General features: G+C 37.4%; 2 protein-coding genes across 9 annotated transcripts in view; one reads left to right on the forward strand and one right to left on the reverse strand.

The window, feature by feature from the left end:
• Nucleotides 1-2,443: 2,443 nt before the first annotated feature.
• Nucleotides 2,444-20,967, reverse strand: Cnot7 (CCR4-NOT transcription complex subunit 7). Of its 7 annotated transcripts, none has more exons than XM_051182298.1 (7): nt 20,821-20,967; nt 19,226-19,437; nt 17,063-17,256; nt 10,298-10,459; nt 6,966-7,110; nt 5,862-5,972; nt 2,444-4,038 (listed from the first exon to the last, which is right to left on the reverse strand). In XM_051182298.1, the coding sequence occupies exons 2-7, from the start codon at nt 19,340-19,342 to the stop codon at nt 3,910-3,912; spliced, it is 858 nt and encodes a 285-aa protein (XP_051038255.1). In that variant the 5' UTR covers nt 19,343-19,437; nt 20,821-20,967; the 3' UTR covers nt 2,444-3,909. The 7 variants fall into 7 exon arrangements, with proteins under 7 accessions (XP_051038255.1, XP_051038258.1, XP_051038256.1 ...); XM_051182301.1 differs by lacking the exon at nt 20,821-20,967 and adding an exon at nt 20,400-20,632; XM_051182299.1 differs by lacking the exon at nt 20,821-20,967 and adding an exon at nt 20,326-20,632.
• Nucleotides 20,968-21,117: 150 nt separating this feature from the next.
• Nucleotides 21,118-22,423, forward strand: part of Vps37a (VPS37A subunit of ESCRT-I) — a 38,111-nt gene continuing 36,805 nt past the window's right edge. The window contains exon 1 of one of the 2 annotated variants that reach the window (XM_051182293.1): nt 21,118-21,500. In XM_051182293.1, coding sequence (XP_051038250.1) covers nt 21,376-21,500 — 125 coding nt within the window. In that variant the 5' untranslated portion in view covers nt 21,118-21,375. The remainder of the gene's footprint in view (nt 21,501-22,423) is intronic. The other variant, XM_051182292.1, reaches the window with a different exon arrangement.

A 22,423-nucleotide genomic window follows, 5' to 3' on the forward strand; every position in this document is an offset into this window, starting at 1 on the left:
CTGTCTGTCCTTACAGACCTCTAGACCTCTAGAGCCAGGGTGGCTAGTTCTGCCCTTTGATCTTCAGGTAAGGTTTGTTAGAGTACAAATAAGATATCACCAGAGGACATACTTTTTTTTTTCCTGTAAAAAGCTAGATAATAAATATTTGAGGCTTTATGAGCTTAAAGATGAAATCAAGGGGGGCAGTCCCACACTATGTCTCATATTTATCTATAACTCCAGTCCCAGGAGACCTGATATAGCCTTTTCTGGCTTCCACAGGCATCAAGCCCACACGTGATACACATACATGCAGATAAAACAAACAAACACTTTGCACCAGGATATTAGTGAGGATGCTTTGGGAGCATATTGAGATTATGCTTAAAGAAAAAAAATAATTTAAAGCCACCCCATCACATACACAAAGCTATGATTTCATGCACCTGAAAGCATATGTAAATTGCACATTGCCTATCTTTGGGAATATGGACAGGGGCTAGGCAAATACAGTGGTAATACATGTGGCACTACAAATGTTGTCTAGTTAATATCTACCTCAGTGTGATCGTGTTTGCCAAAAAGAAGTGCATTATAGCACACCACAGGCAGATTCTACAGCAGCAACTCAACTTTCCTCCTGTCTGTGGAAAACAACCATGGAACAACAAATGAATGACTAATGTGGCTGAACTTCAATAATCCGTTCATTTATTGGCTGGGGTGATAATGGCTCAGTGTTTAAGAGCACTGGTTGCTTTTCCAGAAAATTTGAGTTTTACTTATGGCACACATAGTGTCTCATAACCATATGTAACCCCAATTTCAGAGGACCCAGTGCCCTCTTCTGGTCTCTCCCAGCACCAGTCATGGACCACATATAATAAAATAAACCAAAACAAACCCTTCACTCATGGATACTGGAATTTGAACTTCATATACTTTAAGTCAGGACACAAACTGCTGTCCAACCATTTAGAACTAAAAACCATTCCCTGTCTGCAGGACACTGATGTATACAGCAGATTGGCTTATAGACCAGCTTAACCTTTCTTCTGCAAAGACTGCTGAATCCAGATGAATGGATCAGTCAAATGACGTGGTTAAATAAGGATCAGGATAAACAAATAGGCCGAATAGATGTTTATTCAGGGAGAAATAACTTACAACCTAGACAGATGAACACTAGGAAATTCAACCCGATCCTCTCCTGTCCGAGTCACGCCAGAAAGAGAGCCTTTCCTGGCTCCCCTCCAACCTCCTTCCCCAGGTCACTCGGCCCATGGCTCCACCCCCAATGGGCGTGGTCAGTGCCACAGAAGGACTATCTCACTACAGTCAAATGTATCCAAAGCTAAGATTTAGTAAGGTTTTAACAGTCCTCGATAGAAGTTGTTACAATTTCTGGGGAAAAGAACCTAAACTGATACAAACAGGAAACTCAGCAAGAACTGAACAGGAACACTAGCAGTTCAGTTCTGGGAGGGAGATTAAAAAGAAACCAAATAGAGCACTGCTTCATCTTGAGTTTTCAAAATAAGTAATAGGTTATACTAAATATTATTAGTTTGTAAGTCTTATAAAAGCCAAAGACAGAAAGATCCCTGTCAGTGCTTTCTGGAGGCTACAGGGAATGGCAGCCAGGCTTTATTGCTCTTATGGAACTCACAATCCTTCCATCATCTCTCAGTTGCCAGATGTTGCTAAAATTCCTTCCTGGGGAGACATAGGCTTCTATCCCTCCTCCTGGGATTCCAAGGACAAACCAAGGCATAATTTCTGCTCATGTTCACTTTGGAGAAGCAAGGACTTTGAGCTTCCTTACAGAGAATAGGTGAACACTATTACTATAGTGGTATGGTATGGGTTCTCTCTCTAGGAAGCAGTTGGAACAAGAGCCTTTATCAAGCAGGGATGAGGGCCTCTGCTTAGCTGCATCCATCAGTCCTCCTCTGATCTCCCAGGCCTATGTTCTCTAGGCTCTCCCAGAACATGTGCAATTAAGGAAGAGCTGCATACAATAGAGTAGCTGGATACCCAGTTGAGAATACTACACTTACAAGATGGGGAGTAATGAACAAGTCCAGTTGGGAAAATCCTTTTGCAAGGTGCAGGTGCAACTGAACTCCTTAAGACAGCGGATACCGGACTTAGAGGATAGTCACAACAGAAAAGATTATAGATGTGAGCCATGACACCAGAAATTCCTACTCACTTTAGTACTTGTAAAAGGCAAGAAAAAGACAACACAGTGGATACCTTTGCTTTATGGAGCATTAGTATATGGACTAGTTGGCCTTCCAAATAAACCAAACCAATCTTTTGAGAGAATAAAAATAAAACAAAAACACCTAAAGCTAGAGAAGCTTTGGGCACTATGTTCTACTGCCCAAAGAAAATGGCTCAAGAAGTAAACACTCCTAAATAAGTACTTCAAAAACAAAATCACCAGTCACCAATATGTAAGAAAACATTTCCAAAGCCTTTATTTACAAAAGCTTTAAAAACAAATAATACCCTCTGTTTTGCAAATAATGTTTAGTTTAAAAAGGACCACCCAGTTACAGCATTTTAGTATCATGAGTATAGAATGTACAAGGGAAACAAAGGATGTGAACATTTGGAGACTTGCTGATACTGATTGAAGTGTAGATAACACACATTACAACTTTTCGTCCATTACTTCAGGGCAAAGTTAATGATCACCAAAATCTTCCAACACATGCTCTGGTCTGGTCACATATTCTGCATGGCTAAATATTTCACAGTCTCTTGTCAATATATATAAAATAGATTGCAAAGATATACACAAAAAAATAAACAAGCATTACACTCCTCAGGTAATTTTATTAGCTATATATATGTGTGCATTTATACATATATTTTGCATTTTGTTGTTTTGCACCAAATCTCTCCATTATTTATTTTTGTAGCATCTAAGAAATCACATTTTTTGTTTTGTTTTTTTAATTTGATATAAAATGTACCTAAAGACTTGTTATCTTTGGACTTTAATGAAATTGATTTGTGTAGTCAACAAATCAAGAACATCATAAATATGAGTATAAAATAAAAATAAAGGTAAAAGTGATGGGAGTAAAAGGAAGCCAATTAAGGGAAGCGTTGCTGTCATAAAATACAACTGTAGCTCCAACATCTTGAAGGGCAGCCTTCTGGAAGATAGTAAATGTCCAATCACAGGGCTTCTTCCTGAAGTGTGTAAAGCTGGTCTCAAAGTCTTCAGTCATAGAGCAGCCAATGCATGCCAATTAGAAACCAACAGACCCGAGATGTGCTGCGAAGGTTAGACACTACACACAGAAACAGTAGTTACCAGGCTCTTCAGTAGTCCCTTGTCTTTTCTCTTAGTCCTGTTGAATCAACAGTTTGCACAATGCATGTGCTGTACTGAATGTCAAAAACAAGCAAATACTGTAAAAAGGTGGCAGATGTTCATTTTTCCAGCTAAGAGCAAGAAAAACCACAATTTCTGATAAAATAGAGGATTGGAATTACTCTCTAAAGTGCAAACTTGATGGTCCACGATCTTAAATACCTATAAGTACTGCAGAATAGAAGGAGAGGCATGAAACAGGGAAATAAATTACAGTCAATGCTAGTTAATTTAGGAAAAGGGAAAACAAAACCAAGCTCAAATAGGCAAAGTTTATCAAATTATTCAGTAATGTAGCTCTGTCACACAAGCTTGATAAGAAGTGTATTAAATTAAGGCCAGATTTAACCTGAATGTACTTTTATTAAGATCACAGCTAGGAAAGGCCATACTTAGTACTGAAAGCAGAAAATAAGGGTTACAAAAGGAAGGGGAGATATTGCCTATCATTTAAGGGTTTCAACCAGAGATAAAACCTATGTACAAGCATGAGTGTAACTCGTATAAAATAAAAATAAAAAGACTATTCTATGTCATGACTGCTTGTTGGCTTCCTCTTCATATGCATTCCCTGTGCCGTTCTGTACATAGGATGAACCAGAACCAAGGCCATATAAATGACCACAGTATTTGGCATCATCAATATGGTCTTCAAAGAACATCTAAAAAGGAATTTTGAAAGAAAAAGATCATTTTAATCAAAAGATAAACTTGTAGTTCATAGTTCATCACTGTAATTGCTATTCATTAGGTATAACAACGCTTTTTGGTGAAGTTCCTTTGAGAACATATATTGTCCATTTAACAAATAAGACTGACTGATGCCTGTAACTACAGGATAGACACTTTTTTAAAAAGCATAAATCTGTCTTTTTCACTAACAATCATAGCATTTTAAAGAGAATTTTATGAGTATGGGAATGTGGAAACAGACATTTATTTCACTAATACAACCAACTAGACAGAATGAGAACAATAATGACAGAAGGGGAGGGGAGGTTCTACCATTTTAAGTTGTCTTAAGTCTATGTGCAAAGCTGAATTAACTAAAATGAACCAAATCCTAAACATGTTACAGGCAGTAAACACCTGAACATTCTCACTACATTACTGTTCTCGAAAATGCTGGGAAATAAAGATAACTGGTGCCAGAAAGCACCTCTGACTAACCATTAAGGCATTTTAAAATGAAAATCCAAAAAGTGGTTCTATATTGAAACTAAACAAAATATTTGCTTATCACACATGGACAATCCAAATATCTTCTGAATCAATAATACCTGGCAAAACAGATCAAATGTGTTCCATCATTAGCTTGTTTTTATCAAAAGACTACACTCAAGATAATTGCAAAGCAAATACTTTGCAAAAAGAAAAATGTTTTTGTTTGTTTGTTTTCCAAAACAGGGTTTCTCTGGAGCTATGGAGGCTGTCCTAGAACTCGCTCAGTAGAACAGGCTGGCCTCGAACTCACAGAGATCCACCTGCCTCTGCCTCCCGAGGGCTGGGACTAAAGGCGTGTGCCACCACTGTCCAGTGAAAAATGTTTTTGTAGACAAAAAAAAAAAAAAAAAAAAAAAAAAATCATCCTATTATGATTTGAGACAATTTTTTATTTTATTATTATTATTACCATCAATGAAGTAACCATAATACCTATCACCTAATTATCTAACCTAAAAAAAGACTCAGTTTCACTAAACATCACCCTTCCATTACTAACAATTTTATACTTGAAGTTCTTAATGGGAGAATTCCTGATACAGCTTTTCTTTTCTTGAGACAGGATTACTGTGTATGTCCCTGGCTGTGCTAGAACTCACTCTGCAGACCAGGCTGGACTCAAACTCACAGAGATCCATCTGCCTCTGCCTCCTGAGTGTTTGTATTAAAGGCACATTCCACCACTGCCCAGCTTGATACAGTTTCTGATGCAGCTATACATCAGCCTTCAGATTTATTTAACACCTTATAATCTAAAACCCCATTGAAGACTTAGTAAAAACTGTAAATTCTACTTTATAAACTCTTCAAAGCAATGAAAAATGACATGAACAAATACATTTCACTACCAATTTCAAGCAAGACAAGAGCCAACTAAGGAAAATGTGACATAAATTGCCTGACTCAGAAGGGACACTTACTTGGAGTGTGCTCACTAGTAACCTTTGAGCACAGATAATCACTACCCTCTATTCGGTTTCTTTTCCTGAGAAACAGCATGATCACATGTTCATGAATTCTAAAAACACATTGTTTTCCATTCTATAAACATCTTTCATGTAGAATAAATAGAATTATTCTATTTCCCTTTGAACTGCATTTCAGGAGGACTTATTTAACACTTTCACTCAAGTGTGGTGGATTTATCTAGTACCTCTATTTTATCTTCACTTAGTAGGTTCTTAATGCCCAAAACTTTTGTCATCAGATTTTTAATGTTCTCTACCTAACAACCAAGAAAAAGGCACTGATGTCTTCATACTTCTCTCATTTTGAAAAAGGCCATTCCTGTAAGCAATGAATCAGATCCTGCTTGGTGCTGAGGTCCTATCCGTTCCAGTTCTAACTGTTCGGCAACTTCCTGTAATCCACCCTAGAAGGAAGAAAAGCTGCTTGTCAAATAGAGAAAAGACTTTGGTACCTGAATTCACAATCATAAACTTAGACACTAAAAAAATATGAATGAATTTTTAATATGTCTAACCTTGTAAAGATGGTAAGGAGTTTGATAAAATATGAATTCCTAATATAATTGTGGAATTTTAAAAGCCTTTTATTAGAAAATGAAATAATAATAAGAAACTTTACCCTAATTATACATTTTAAGACATATGACAGGCAAACCATTTCCCAAAGATATGGAGAAAGTAGTTCATATTCAAAGTAACAGTAATCAAGCACATTCAGTGTATTGAGCCATCAATCATTAACAAAACTCAGTAACAAGTACAGGCAGTTTCTTTAAAATAATCTACCTATCCATAAAACTGTTTAAAACTAAATGAAGCAAAGACATCATGAGTATTCAGATCATTGTCAATCTACCACACTTTAGTTTTTTGTAAGCCATGAAGAGAGCTTCACAACTATAACTTTTTACAATGGTTTGCTATGATCTACTTACAGTAATACAGCTAGGACTGAGAAAAATTTTAAAACATGAGTGTGAAAGGAAAAAAGAGAAGAAAAAAAGATAGAAGTAGACTCTAGCAATGAAATTCCTTCTTAAATAATAAAGCCTTTACTAACAAACCAGACCTTCACATCCTGGCTTTCGTTAGTACTATGTATGTATATCAACTGTTTCTGTGCTAAAACCATCATGTGCATTATATATCATTAGCGCCAGTTTGTAACACAGGAGTATAACAGAAATGAATGAATGGTACCTTGTCACTAGCCATAAAATCATTTTCATTGCTACTTCATAACTGTAATTTTGCTACTGTTATGAATCCTAATGTAAATATCTGTGTTTTCTGAGTTTTAGATGACTCCTGTGAAAGGGTTGTTCAACTCACAGGATGAGAACCACTGTTCAAACTAATGAGCTTGCTGTTCCAGTTAAAGTCATCTCAAGCCTTACTTTGAGGTTTTTGCAGCTTTTCATGAGGTACTTCACATCATAAATGACAGGAAAAAATAATCGAAGGATCTCAAAGAAATCAAGTTCTTCTTCAGGCAAGTTAGAGTTGGTCAGGATTTTGATTAAATAGCCAAAGTCATAACCACTAATAAAAAGGTTAAAAGAATACAAAAAAAAAAAAAAAATCCCATCAATAACAATGAAAGCAATCAGTTTTCCAGATACAAAGTTAAAATCATGCTATAGGCAAAAGAAATAAAATCAAATGTGCACACAGGAACAAGGAAAAAAAAAACTTTCATTAATTGCAATACAGAAATGCTGTCAGCTTATAGACCACTGATCACTCTGAGCCCTAAACTCACAATCTATCAATTCAACTCTATATTCACTAAAACATTTCTCTGATACTTAAGAAAATCCTGGGCTAGGGAGATGCTGTTCAAACATGAGTACTTGAGTTTGATCTCTAGCAGCCAAGTAAAATCTTAGTGTTATGTAAACTCCACAAAGTATACATCCACACACAAAATTTTTTTTTAAATTAAATAATAATGGATATTGAGAATGATAAATGGGAAGAACAAAAAAATGTTACTAACAAGTCAAGACACTTCAAAAGCAAAATCATGTAAAACCTTGTCATGATTTATATGGCATGGTGGCACTTCCTGATTGCAAAGAATAAGCTCCTAACAGAGTATTTCCTTTCCCTTAAGTGACTATTAGTATACACATTTCCTCAAATGTTTTTACATAGTATTAATTTTCTAAGAGATATTAGCAAAAGATATTAAAAATGAAAGGTAGGAACAAAGAAAAAATGAGAACTCCCCCCCCCCCCACATCATGTAATACAACCTCTTGCTGTCTCAAATCCTTATCACTCAACTTTCCAAAGCTGCCTAGCTTCCTCTACTCCTTAACTCCTCAAGACTAACTCCTCTACTAAGGGCCTTCGACAGCCCGCCTTCCCTGAAGGGCCCAATTCCCACATATGTTTGCTGGTGCTGACTTTAAGGTACATGGATGTTATCTACTAGTTTAAAGGACAGGAATCAAAGTTATAAAATATCTTTCCCTTACATATAATTTGAACTCATATTTGGCAAATGACTTGTCTTTTGGAGGAGATACAAAATAAAACTTTAATTTGATGCTATTTACTCCAAATCTGAAAGGGGAACTGGTTACCACACCAGATCTTTAGTACAAGTATCCAAAAGCAGAAAACCTAAATTTGTTAGTTTGCAAAGAAGTGACCTTGCCAGTTAGCTAGAAGAACAGCACTATGGTTTTTACTTACTTTTAGCAAAATATTAGTTTAGAATTTATATATGTATATGTGTGTGAACATACATATACACATACATATATAATTTATTTATTCATTTCTTGACAGGGTTTTATTTGTAGCTCTGCCTGGGCTGGAAGTTACTAGAGAGATTAGGATGGCCTGAACTCAAGAGATCTACCTGCCTCCACCTCCCAAGTACTGAGATTAAAGGTACTATGACTAGCAGGATTTATCATTTCCAGAAAATTAATAAAAATAGATTAGAATATGAAAAAACATTTTTGATGGTTAATGAAATAATCGTAGTTGTTTGTAAATATACCACACACTAATCTAGACTAAAAAGATGAATGAAACACGAACCCTGCTTGGTTTTGTCCATCTTACTACCTCCAGTTCTGAGTCAATAGTACTTATCAAAATATTGAGTCTGTGGATGAATTAAAAAAATTAGTATTTTGTATTTTTACAAGCAGGAACAATTCTTACTTCAGAACATACAACTTAAAACTCACTATATAATACCACATCAAAGTCTACTTCAGGAACCATCCAACAATCCAACAATATAATCATTCCCTATGGAAGATTCTTATTGAAAAAAAAAATGTTGTGAAGGCTATCAAGATTAAGAGCAGTAAGACCTTGGGTGGTGGTGGCTCATACCTTTAACCCCAGCACTTAGGTGACAAAGGCAGGTGGATCTCTGTGAGTTCCAGGCCAGCCTGGTCTACAAAGTGAGTTCCAGTATAGGTTCCAAAGCTACACAGAGAAACCCTGTCTGGAAAAATAAAAACCAAATGTCTATCTCTCCACCATTCCTTTTAAGAGGCAGTCAGAGCTCTCCCTCTCAATCTCTGTCTTTCCCATCCCCTTCCAATTTCCTTCCCTTCCCAATTAAGAGAGAGAAAGAGAGAGAGAGAGAGAGAGAGAGAGAGAGAGAACACTAAGACCACAGTGCTATTTTGTTGTTGTGGTTTTTTTTTTTGTTGTTGTTCTTTTTTATTTTTATTTATTTATTTACTTATTTTTTTGAGAAAGGGTCTGATTATGTAGCTCTGAGTGGTCTAGAACTTACTATATAGAACAAGCTGGCTTTTAATTCAGAGCTCCTCTGCATCTGAGTGCTAAAGTTAAAGAAAGATGTGTGTCACTATGTCCAGTAACACAGTACTTTTTAAACAAACACAGACAGAAACCTGTTATCACATGGATAAACTTAAAAAAAAAAAAAAAAACCAACTCATTAACATCAAAGGTCACTTTTAGTTCCAGAATTGCCAAATCAGCTGATTTACAAAGGAAAACATTTTCATACACCTACAAGTAAATTAACTTTTAAAAAAAATGAATTAACTTTCTTGTAGAAACTTTCCTTTACTATCTAGTTTTATTTTCATAATAATAAAGAATTAAAAGTCATCATATACAGAGTATATAAAATAGGAGATGTTTTAACTAGGTTGTAATTGACCATTGAGAAAAGTCTACAAGATTTTTTTCCCCCTAAGGATAGCCTTCCCATTCACCTCATTCCCCCCCCCCCCCCCCCAAAAAAAAAAAAAAAAAAAAAAAAAAAAAATTAAAAATCCCCTAATAACCCTTCTTAGAAACTACATAGGGAGGAAAATTTTAGTCTGTTATATTAAGTTTTAGAATCTTAGCCCAGTGGCTAACATCAGGAAAGTACCACTAAGTTTTTAAAAAATGAATGGCTTTCTTTCTATCAACACAAAAACTAAGATTTAAACTTGTTAAGAACCACAAATCCTCAATGGCTTTGCCAGGTTTTACTGAAGGTTTCTTCTAGCTTATATTCTTTCCACTAAGCAACATTACCTCTCACATGCTAAAACAAATTCTTGTTAAGGGGTAACATAGACAATATTATTCTCAAGTGAGGTATAAGACAGCCTCTCATGGTAGTTAATTGTTTTTAGAACTAAGCATAGAATTTCTGATGCGGTGACCCAAGGAAATGTAAAGCAGAGATGGGATGGAAGCACACTGCAATCTTTTTATTTATTTATTTTACCTATGAAATGATAACCATTTGACCCCTTCACAAAGAACCACTCCTGAAGTCATAAGAAGTTCTGCAAAGTACTGGGTCTCAATTCCTTCCTCCTCGTGTTTTTTAAACTGGATACCAGATGTTGTTAGTAGTTCTATAGAGTCCTGAGCATACATGTCCTCCCTGGCAGGAGAAAGAGAAAAATAATGTTCAAGACCACCATTAAACAGCTGTTCTACCACTTACACCTACAACTATAGTGCAAAAACAGACAGGATTGGTTTATGTCCATCTATCCAAATGCTTACAACTCTCAAGAAAAACAAAATGTAAAGTACCCAAAATTAATAATCATTCATAATAGTCCAGTGGTGAGCCCCTTAGCATCAACTCAATTCCATTAGTGTCTACACATCATATGCATTTTCCTGGGCTTACAAAGGGTCTTTTACTCACCAGAGGCTACCACAGACATGTTCTGTTCAGGGACTCTCAGTCTCTGCAGCTAGTTTAGTGCTGCCAGATGGGGCTGCAGCCACAGCTATGAGGGGTTTTCACACCTCTCATGCTCTCAGCAGAACCAGGAAGGAGACACCAAGTGGCAAACATCTCTTGTGGCTGAGTTAAACTACATTCCATCTTAAAGAAAAAGGAGATGCCTCCTCTCACAAATGAGGAGCCTTTCAGTGGCTCTATTAAGCAGTGAACTGTTCAGAATTAAGAACTCAATTATGACAGCAGCTTCCTCCTCCAGCAACAACATACCTACATTAGAGGCAAACACAATCCTAGAAGACTACCTTCTAAAACCAAGCCAAGAATCCTAACCATAAACCAGCTCTTCAAAATTTTACTTAAGCAAGAAAAAAAAAAAAAAAAAAAAAGCACAAATATGATAAGTATCCAAGATGTTATATTAAAGAGATGAAGATTTCTGAAAAAGTATTTTGTGGATTTACTTCTTTAACACTAGTTTCTACCCTTAGTAAAAGAACATTTCCAAAAAAGACTTTAATAAAATTAACAAAATCAAAATAAATGTTTGAATTTGACCAAAAGTATTTTTTGTAGTTTAGACTGAAACAATCAAAAACAGAGAGGAAACACAATCATCTCATTACATTATCATTTCTCTTGGGAAATCCTTCAGAAAAAATAAGTTCAATGCATTTTCTTTTTTTTCCAGTTAAATAACTTCGTTATACTAAAACTACGTGAGAATCCCTTACATGAGAATCTCACCACCAGGTCCTTGGGCTCACAATGAAGCATGTTTGAACAAATCTAGCTGACCAAGATACAGCAGATTACACGGGGCTCACATTGCTCTTAGCCACAAGCTCAACTTATTATGTTCACATTACATAACCATTACCAAACTAAATAATGTATCAAAGAAGTAGGACAGAGAGTTTTGTGGTATTTAAGTCATCATATCCCAAACCTGCCCAATGAGAATAACCACCAGGGGAACTTACCAAAAATATGGATTCCCAGGTCCCATTGCAGTCCCAGACCTACTGAATCACAGTTCCCAGGTGAGAGACCTGGAGGAGCACCTTGGGTTTTTTATAATGAAGTAAGACTGGCAAACAAAGACATAGGTACAGTCCCTTTCTCTCTTCTGCAGAGTTCACATAGCTTAGTCTAAGCTTTATAGAATGAATCTTTTTATAATAAAGTTTGGTACATATCTCATGATTATAACACCCAACTCATAACCATATGGGTAAGGTAAATCTCTATAGACAGAATGAAAGAAAATCTCTATGGTAAAGTGTCATAGCAATTATAAGTCACATTTTCAAATCAATGCACTGTCCTTTTCTGATGGTACCAAGTTTAAAAGTTCTGCATTCTTCCTTCTTTACTCTTAAATACTCTAGCAATAAAGGAGAAAAATGCTAAAATTAACCTTAAAAAGCAACTACAACATTTAGTCAAAATGTAAGAATTTCTCCTGGTGTTGGCGACTACCTGTTAGATCCACTGTTAGAATTATGAATGATATTAAAGACTAATGAACTACCGATGTTTGAGATAGCAAATATCTAGTTATGACTGTAAACAAGTGAAAACCATGTAAATATTTCTAAAGAAGATTTCTCAAAGGCAGAAGGATATGACTATCCAGTTAACACCCCAAAGATCCACTATCTACTAGCTCAACTATGTAAAAGTACCAAATTTACTACTTTTGTTATATGAACAAACCCTATTTAAAGACTCACCTTTCTAAATATGTGTTCTCACCAATATTAAACTACTAGTGGGTCACTTCCTAGATACCCTCCACTGTAGTACTTTCTTTAAATGTCACATACACAGACTTTCCTTTATAAGTCAAATCTGCTTTCATAAAAATATAAACTCCAACATATTAAAATTATGCTAAAATCACAAAAATTAAAACACAAATAAGCCAGAATGCAGATAACCACAAGATGGTTAGCCATCTCCACCTTTAGTTTGTAATAAACTCTTATAAATTACACACAAAAATATCCCTCAAACTACAAAGGCTATGAATGACAAGAAGACAAATAAAAAGGAAATTTCCCACAGCAAGCTATTAAAAAATACAATACTATTTACTATTTTGATGGATGAAAAAGGGTAGGACTTCCCAACTTGCAAATGACTACAACTTCCAGAAAACACTAGCAAGCCCACTTGTCTGTTTCTCAATGTGTACGTATGTGCCTAAGTTAAAAATTACTTAAAATACCTTAAATATTTGGTCTATGAATGAATGAAGCTTAACATGCTTTTACCTTTGGATTTAGATGTCTACTTCCAATAAAATAATCACAAAGTTTTCTAAAGATATATAGATACTCCATGATTGATGTTATGTTCTGATAACTCATTAGGACTTAGAAAAACACAGTAACAAAAGGTGGAAATATTACTAAAGTACTTAAGAAATCAAGCAGCTTGGTAGCAGAGTACAATGCAAAATACCATTGTTTATGTTCAAGAAAGTGGCTGACTAGGAGATGGTGCTTGCTACTGTTACTCAATTTTACAAGAATATACATTGCTGCCCCCAAAAGGTCTAAATTCTAAATTTAATGTTTCACCTATGAATACATACTACTTTTGTACCATTATGAAGTCAAAAAAAAGGTTTGTCAGGAACCATAAGAGTATCTCACTAAAGAAGAACCTAAAACATATACTCTAATCATCCAACCATAGCAAATGGATATACTACAATATATTAAGAAAAAGGTGAAGTAAATGACTACTCTGAATAGCAATATCACCTAGTAATAAGATGTCCTTAATATATACCAAAACTATAATAAAAGTTATAAAACAATTAGAAGAAACTGCTGATAGTTGTTTCAATACTATCCAATTTCAAAAAGCATGTTATTTTTGTAAACAAAAAACCCCACAAAATCTGTCAGTAAATATGCTTTATAAGTCACATCATTAGTCATTTTTATGTCTAAAATGCATACATTGTAAGTTAACAGCCAGTCTTTACCAAAAATAGTTAGTACATAATACCAAATATACCAAAAATAAAAGTTAGTAAATAAACAAATGAATAAAGCCTGATGGTGGTGGCATATGCCTTTAATCCCAGCACTCAGGAGGCAGCAGCAGGTGGATCTCTGAATTTGAGACCAGTCTGATCTACAATGGGTACACAGAGAAACCCTATCTCCAAAACAAACAAACAAAAAAACCCACACAGCCAGTCCTCATGTTTGTAAATACACACTGGGCAAATGTGTTTACCTCATCAACCACCTTTCATACCCAAACAGATACTGAGAAGGTGAGGAAATAGTACTAAAACAACCAACAGTTTTTTCCTCTGTACTTCCAGTAGTGGGTGCAATCCCAGCTCACTCCATAGCCCTGAAGCTTAGCTCTAATTAAGGACACTAGAGCAGCCACTGTGCTAAGACTCTGACACTCTGTACTGTTAGAAAATCATCAAGCATTGTTAAAAAGCAGCAAACCACCATAACTTTAAAACAAGCATTAATGAGAATGTTTGCTTCCACCCCACAACAAGCATAGTAATTATAGTGATAAAAATACCAAGATGTCTAAAGAAAGTAATATTTACATAGAGAATACTATCTGTTCCTAAATGTTTGTTACATAATAGTGATTTAGATATTACAAATCATATCTCAAAGACTCAGAGAATGTTAAGACATAACTAAAAATTGAAGTGAGTGCAGGTGTTTCTTATATGTATACTACTCTGAAGCATCCATTCAAATCTACTCAAAGTATCTATTAATGTGACACACACACATCGCAACCACAAATATCTTTCCATATCTGAAATCTTTATATCTACATTTGATAAATAATGACTTGCATTTACTCCCTTGATGCTAATGGTAAAACCTGAAAGAACACTGAAAACCTAGAACCATCCTGGCTCAGACCAATATGAGAGTTAACCATAAAAACATAAGCAGAGACAACACAAAGACAGAAAGTTACAATAACTTTGAACAATGTTCCTCAATTGTACCGTAGAGCCAACCACACTGACAAATTCCTTCTAGGCATTCACCAAGATCTATTTCACCATTCTTCAACATGTCCAAGATGCTATCATGACATTTTCCACATCAGGCAGTACTATTTTTACCTTCTCAATGGCTTTTCCTCTACTTAACATTTTTCACTTAGTTTTCTTAAAAGTTTTAAACTTCATTTTCCATTTTGTGTGTGTGTGTGCGCACGCGCGCACATACACACTTATAAATGTCCATCATGGACACATGTGAAGATCAGAGCACAGCTTTAGTCAGTCAGTTCTGTGAATCATAATTAGGTCATCAAGCATGGTGGCAGGCGTCTATGCACTGAGCCCTCTCACCAGCCTTTATACTCTAAACACCTTTCTTTACCATTTCCCATGACATTATCATTAGTATAAATAGTAGTAAAACTAGTTTTCTGAATAAGGAAAAACAAAACATGCTCAGAGACTAATATGAAAGCCATTACTACAAAAACTATCTAGCAAAAACTACCAATTTTACCATCCAATACACTGATGTATTAGCTACTGCTCCAAACAGAGTATCTTCCGCTAAACAAACAAACAAAACAACCAACCAACCAAAAACTAAAACAAACAAAAAACAAAAACCTAAATCAATACTCTGACAATCAGTTGGGGGGGGTGGAGGGGAAGAACTTTGAAGAAATAAAATGACAAAAATCAAACAAAAAGAAAAACACTAAAGAAAAGAATCGTCATTTGAGAAAAGGATGGAAGGCAATTTTCAGTTTGCTTCAGATTCATAGTACTGAAGAAACATTATGATACAATGGAGACACCTGTATAGGGTCTAGAGAAACTACTGTCACTGTAGTACTAGACATTAAAATACTATCAGTATTATTTATAGTTAATACAATGCACTTTAAAGACACACAGCTGTGAGCCACTAACACCCCCAACACCATCAGTCCTGCTTGCTATGCAGTAGGTCTGACATTAACAGCGCATATTATACAAACAATTCTTACAGTTAACTAGCATTAGTTTTCTCATCATTTATGATGCTATTTTTTCAATGAGATTCTGGCACTAAAATATTGTTACATAGTACAGAATATACTGTGTATTTTATTTCCTTACCTTAATAGAAATAATATGCCCCTGCCCCCTACTGGGAACTTACAACCTGAAGTTCAAAAGTCACATAAGCTCCATTATGAATGTGGCCCAAAACAAAAGTGTAAACTTTGTTAAACATTTGTTATGTTTGTTTTCATTGTTTAAAAACTCGACTGCATGATTCTTGAGCATGACCTTTCCAAGTGACAATATTGTGTCATAATATCAAAAGGATGGACTCTACTTCATGTAGTTCCCTCAGCTACCAAGACTACAATGAATAATGTAGAACTATTTTAATGAAGTAACAGACTTTAGACCCAAGATTTGAGCTACATATCACAGTCTAGTATATGAAAGGTTCAAGAATACTATTACATTTCCTGCATATAGATCAAGAGGTTTTGTGGGTTGCATGGGAATAGTCATTAAAGAACAGATTTGAAAAGATACCTAACTTTCCAATAAACAATTTATTGCACATGATAAGTATCTACTCAAGATGCAAAGTATAAAAGTAATAAAATAAAAAAAATCCCTTCAAAGAAATGGTGACTATCTCAACAAAATCTCAACAAATCTACAGTGGGTTGGGGTTGTAGCTGACCGGTACCTGCTTGATTGGGAGCAGCAAATGTGCCTCCCCACTTTTGAATTTCAAATTGGGCACAAAAAAGTCAAAGTTTTAGGTGCAGTGACACAAATCTTTAATCCCAGCACTGGGAGGCAGAAGCAGATGGATCTCTGGGAGTTTGAGGCCAACATGGTCTACAAAGAGACCTGGGCTATGTAGTGAGACCCTGTCTCAAAAGAGCCAAACAACAACAAAATGTAATAATAAAATCAATATCCATTCATGTCTTAGGACCCAGGTTTAATCTGCAGCACCTTAAATAACAGCAAACAACAATAAAAATACAGTTTTACAACTTTCTGGAAAAGCAGCAGTAATAGTTTAGAAATAACATCTCTATAATTGAACAGTTTTTGAAATTAGAAGATTTTATTATCTCAATCCTTTTTGCCTCATAATAATAAGCCTAAGTTTTTGAAATTATATGTTTAATAAATTTCCAGGGAAATTTATTCACTTAGAATTTCACTACATTCAAACCCAATTCCTAAAATTAAACTAGAAACAAAAAGCTGGGGTTATGTATTTATTTCCCACTTACGTCAAATTAAATTTAAAATTAAACTGCCAAGTTGAAGTTCCTGGAGGGTATTCTCCTTGCTCATTCATGAATGTCAGTCCTAGCTGAATTATCTTTAACAAGTCTACATTACATCGCAATAGTTGGTATTGATAGTCAGCATTGCTCCTGAATTCTCCAATGGGCCTTGCAACAACACCTGGAAACTCAGTGTCCTGTAAAATAATTTTAAGATTCATTATTTACTAAATGGGCATAACTAGAATCCAAATTCTCAGGATAATTTCCGATACAAATCAGAGAATTCTATTACAATAATACTCTGTTCACACTCAATTATTAGGTACTCTTCAAATAAGAATATTATTATTATTTTTTTTCCAGATAGGGTTTCTTTGTATCTTTGGAGCCTGTCGGGCACTTACTTGGTAGATCAGGCTGGCCTCCAACTCACGGAAATTCTTGAGGCCTGCCTTGGCCGCAAGAGTTCTGGGATTAAAAAGGCCTCCGTCACCACCACCGGGTTGCTGAGTATTACTTTTTAGATTCCAAAATTCTATAAACTTAGCTACTTTTTCTTAGTTCAAATTTATCAATAAATTATTAACCTGTACAAATAACTCATGATAAACTCAAGCAAATATTTGCTCCATATCCAAGAAAAAGAAAACTAGCAGAAATTATGTCAAGTTCCCACTCCCTCTTATCAGCTGTTATTTCTATACTGCAGCTATTCCTTATCATCCAAGAAATAAATGGAAACTAGGAATTTCTGCTGCCTATAAAGTAATCCTCCTTGCCCAGACAGAAAGCTCCAGCCCCAATTATGGATAAATACACCTCTATTACATGGAATATCTATGTATAGATATTACTATTTTAAGCAAGCACACCCCCCCTTCATCCTCAGAGAAACACTTTTTTTTTTTTAAGCTTGTGATACTAAGAAAATTACATTTTAGTTTAGTAGGAGAATTCAAATTAAGGCTAGCTAAAAATGAAAATGAAGTCAATATGGCACAGTAAAGAATTTTTTCTTTTAATTTAGTACAACACCAGCCGATTTTTACATTCTACCAGCATTACACTAGACTTGAGGGGGGATGGGGATAGATGAGTAAGTCACTAAAGTACTGCTTTCTGGAGCTAATAATCGAGTGCATCTAGAAAACAGAAGACTAGCTATAAGAAACAAACTGTGCAGTAACAAAGCAGAAAAATAATTGTACAATCAAGGCAAACTGAATTTCACCTATACGAACAGAACTGTTTAACAACATAAATGTGTTTCTGCAGCTTTAGCAATGTTTTCCTTAGAGGACTAACTGGGTTTTGTTTATTTGAAAAACATACCCAAGAACTCACGTTTCTGAAAACTTATCTGGTACTAGTTGCAAGGCCTTGGGATTGCTCAGTACTAGCTGACATTCTTAGACAGGCTTTAGTGTTCTACTGTTGAATGTAATCAGTTTCACAAAATTTCAACATCGGGCAAGTACATTCTGTAACTAAGTCCCAACAAAGATAAAAAAAAAAAAAAGTGTAAACTATAAAAATGATTAAATCACCCTTGTCTTCTCAGCAGTGAAGACTCAGTAAGAACCCACAGGAATACCAGCTTCCTTAGAGCATTCAATCCACAGCCTGTCTCCCATAAGCCTTTAAAATCACCTGACACAAGTCCCAATCCTAAAGTACTTCTAACACTTTCATTCAAATGCCTATGACTCCTAATCGATTAATGCAAGCAGTAACAAACTCAACCTGTCAAATACAGGTTTGTTTGCTGGAGAGACAGGCTTTTTTTTTTTTTTAAATTAATCCTTTGATATCAAAAGGTTTAATTCAAGATTTTTTAAATCCCACTTCAGGACCTGGAGAGTCAGTTCATTGGGTAAAGTGTTTGGCATGCAAGCATGAGGATGGGAGTTTAACCTCTAGAATCTATGTTTTTAAAAGTGCATAGTCCATGTGCTTGTAATTTAAGTGCCTGGAAAGCAGAGGCAGGTGAATCCCTGGGGCTTCCTGGACAGTCAGCTTAGCTTAATAAGCAAGTCCCAGGCCAGTGAAAGAACAAGTCACACTCACATACACTTATGTACACACGAACACAAACATGCATGCACAAGGATTCCCCACTGCATCCTCACAAAAGGCATTTTAAAGATTTAGTTATGTCCATACCATAGCAACATAATTATATTTTCGGATAACTTGACGAATTTTCTTCATCTCTTCATCCAGGTTACAAGCCCAAACTTCACAAATTCTTTGGCTATGATCTACAGTTGCTGCTGGCATAGTGACAGCACAAGGAGTCTAGATGCCAAGCATCAAAATGTTACACTTGATTGAAGATTTGTTTCATAAAAATATTTTACCCTTTACTTGTGTACCTGTTGAAAATAAAACCACCTATATCATAAATGTGAATCATAAAAGAGGGCTGGTATAAACTTCAGGTTACTTATTCAATGTTCATGATTCTAAAGTTTTAGAAAGTTACTTTGCTTAAGATACACAGCTAATACACAGAGAATAATGCATCACAAAATGGATTACCAGTTGAATATAAATTTCATTAATTAAAATCTGCTCCCAATTCAATTCACTCCACACAAACCTATGATCCATTTCAAGATTTAGAAAGAAAAAAAAAAACCAAAAAAACAAAAAAACCTGAAATCAACAAGATAAAATGTCTCCAAAAGTAGTGCTAGCTTTTTATTCTTCCAATAAAACACTTAAAACCTTACTGTTAAGAAATTCTGCATGACTGGAATTGGTATTCATTCAAACCAAATCAGAGGAAACAACAACAGAACAATTAAAAGTTCCAAGAAAGCATCCAGCAATGTCAGAAATGAATGTTCACACGGCAGGAAGGAGAAAGAAAGAAGGCAATAAAATGTGGGCATCTAAAATTTTTGGATTTCGAAAAAACCCGACCATTTCCCTTAGCTATCAAAGAGGGACTTCAGGTTTTTGGTTCACAGACACAATGTTCACGTTATACAATGATGAGGTGATACAGACAAAAAACAGACTTGCTTCTTAGGCAAGAAATTACTAAATGTTAGAAGGAAAAAGAAAACCCCCCAAACAACCAGCCAGCCAAACAAAACACAAAACGAGGAAAAGAGGATGGCCTTGTGTTCTGAACTCGTAAACGCAAACTGGAGTAATCTCAGAAACCTAAGGTGATACTGGGCACGCCTTCTTTCTTCCTCTTCTCCCTGCTAACACAGGCACAAGCACACACCACGGAAACACTGTAATTTCACCCCGCTTTCCTCCACCCCTCTTGTCCGCTGCGGTCTCAGGGGCCCTCAGGAGGCACCAAAGGCCTTCTCATTACTGAGGTCGCACGTCCTCCGTGGGCTCCCAGAGCGACGCGAAGAAAGCACAGGCGCGTTCATGTCAATGATAAGTCTCCTCGCTGGCACACAGCCAGGCTGAAGGTGCTGATAGCATTTACTAGGGCCAGATTGCCTCGCAACCACTGCGAAGACCAGCTCCCTCCCGGTTACAAGTAGGCCACCGCCCTCCACTCTCAATTTCCTCCCCCACAACGGAGTCCCAGGTACAAAGCGGTGGCGTCATCACCGCGCGCCGCACTCCTGACAGGCCCCCGGCCCGTTACCACCCCCTCCTCCTCCCTGTCTGCCAGCTCCGTCGGCCACCGCCGCTCTGCAGCGGGCGCCATCGCGCGCCCTCTCAGCTTCCCACTGCCGCCCCTTTCCCATTGCCCCCGCAAGCCCGGGCCCCGCCGGATCTACTTGTGTCTCTGAGCTCGCGCTCCTCCTCTTCCTCCTCGCCATAGAGATAGCACCCGGCGGCGGCGGCGGCGGCGGCGGTACCGGCGGCGGCAGCGGGTGCCCCATAGACACCTCTCGCCCTGGAAAGGGGAAAGGGTAGCTGGAGCCGCGCTACCCCAGCGCGGCGCCGTCGCTCCTCGCACGTCCTGACGAGGGCGCGGCATGATGACGCGAGCGCCGAGGGGGCGGGGCACTTGGGAGGCGGGGCAGGCAGGTGACGGACGTCGGGCTGCGGAGCTCCTGGCAGCCGGCGGGCCTAACTGACTGGCGGACTGGCTGGTGGTATTGGGTGCCAGCGGACCGAGGGCCCGTCCTCTAGGCGGGCTGCCCTTTCCCAGCCGCCCCGGCCCGTGGAAGCGCGCGTCCCGCCGGACAAGCCGAGGAATCGCGAGCGCGGCGCGTGGGGGAAGACGCTGCCGCCTGCGCGCCGGCCGTGCTCGGTCGCCGGGGAAAGGCTCGCCTAAGCGAGGAGGAACAGGCCTGAAGCGGAGGGCCTCGGGCCGGGACCCGAGGAGGATGAGCTGGCTCTTTCCCCTGACCAAGAGCGCGTCGTCCTCCGCGGCCGGGTCCCCCGCCGGCCTCACCAGTCTGCAGCAGCAGAAACAGCGGCTGATCGAGTCGCTCCGGAACTCCCACTCCAGGTGACTGGTGACTTTGACCCAGGGAAAAGGAGGGCGGGAGGGCGGGCTGGGCTGCCTGCAAACACCGGTGCAGATCAGCAGACAGCTCCTCCAGCTGCCTCCTGTTGATAGTTCTTCCTGCTTGCTGCTTGAGTGTGCGCGTCGTGCCCCACCTCTGCTCAGCTCGTCTCCCGAGTTGCTCATCGCCACTGACAAAACGGAATCATCTCTCTTGATCTGTTTTTAGTATCCCTAGCTCTCACGCTAACATTTCCTTAGATTCGCCTAATTGTAGCATTGCTTTTGATTTGTTAATATGTTAATGCGTAGCTAGAGACAATTGGGAAGGATAATCCCCAAGTTTCACAAAATGGAAAATTAAACTGTTGCAACACCAAATGAAAGGGAAGCCAGTGTTTTCATCAGTTAACTCTGTCCTGATGATAGACAGTGGTTTTCAGTTGTAATTAAAGGTTCCCCCTGTTCCATTGACCTCTTTCTTGTAACTCTTAGGCCTTTGTTCACCTCTCACTTTCTTGACTGGGGCTCCACATTTAGTAATTGACATACATTATCTGGATTATCCATTGCCTTTTAAGTTTGCTTAGTTTATTGTAGCAAAACTAGAAATTCAAGAATTTTTTTTTCTTGTAAAATCGTTCGCTTCAGCCTTTTCTGTTAGATTTGCCCTTGTCTGGCAAGGGTTTTCAGATGTCAGAATTATTTTATGATGTATGAGTTTTACAATTAACAGGTCCACAGCCAATTTTATGTATAGAGGCCAACGTGGTTAAACTCCAGCCTTTCAAAAACTTTGTCACATTATACACATTATAATAAGTAATATGTTTTAATGTATTATGTAATACATAGATATATCCATGAGATAATGACACCGAGTTATTGAATGCACCATCAGGGGTTATTTTTATATTACACGTCAG

Source organism: Phodopus roborovskii, unplaced genomic scaffold (genome assembly GCF_943737965.1).
Source record: "Phodopus roborovskii unplaced genomic scaffold, PHOROB, whole genome shotgun sequence".
Taxonomy (NCBI): Eukaryota; Metazoa; Chordata; class Mammalia; order Rodentia; family Cricetidae; genus Phodopus; species Phodopus roborovskii.

Excerpts from the sequence above, each read along its gene's own strand:
- Cnot7 (XM_051182298.1), bottom strand. The coding sequence starts at position 19,342 with ATGCCAGCAGCAACTGTAGATCATAGCCAAAGAATTTGTGAAGTTTGG. Across the intron at positions 7,111-10,297 it reads AAATGGTTATCATTTCATAG|TGGTTATGACTTTGGCTATT; the intron begins GTAAAATAAATA and ends CCTTTTTATTAG. Across the intron at positions 4,039-5,861 it reads CCTTTTTCAAAATGAGAGAA|ATGTTCTTTGAAGACCATAT; the intron begins GTATGAAGACAT and ends ATTCCTTTTTAG.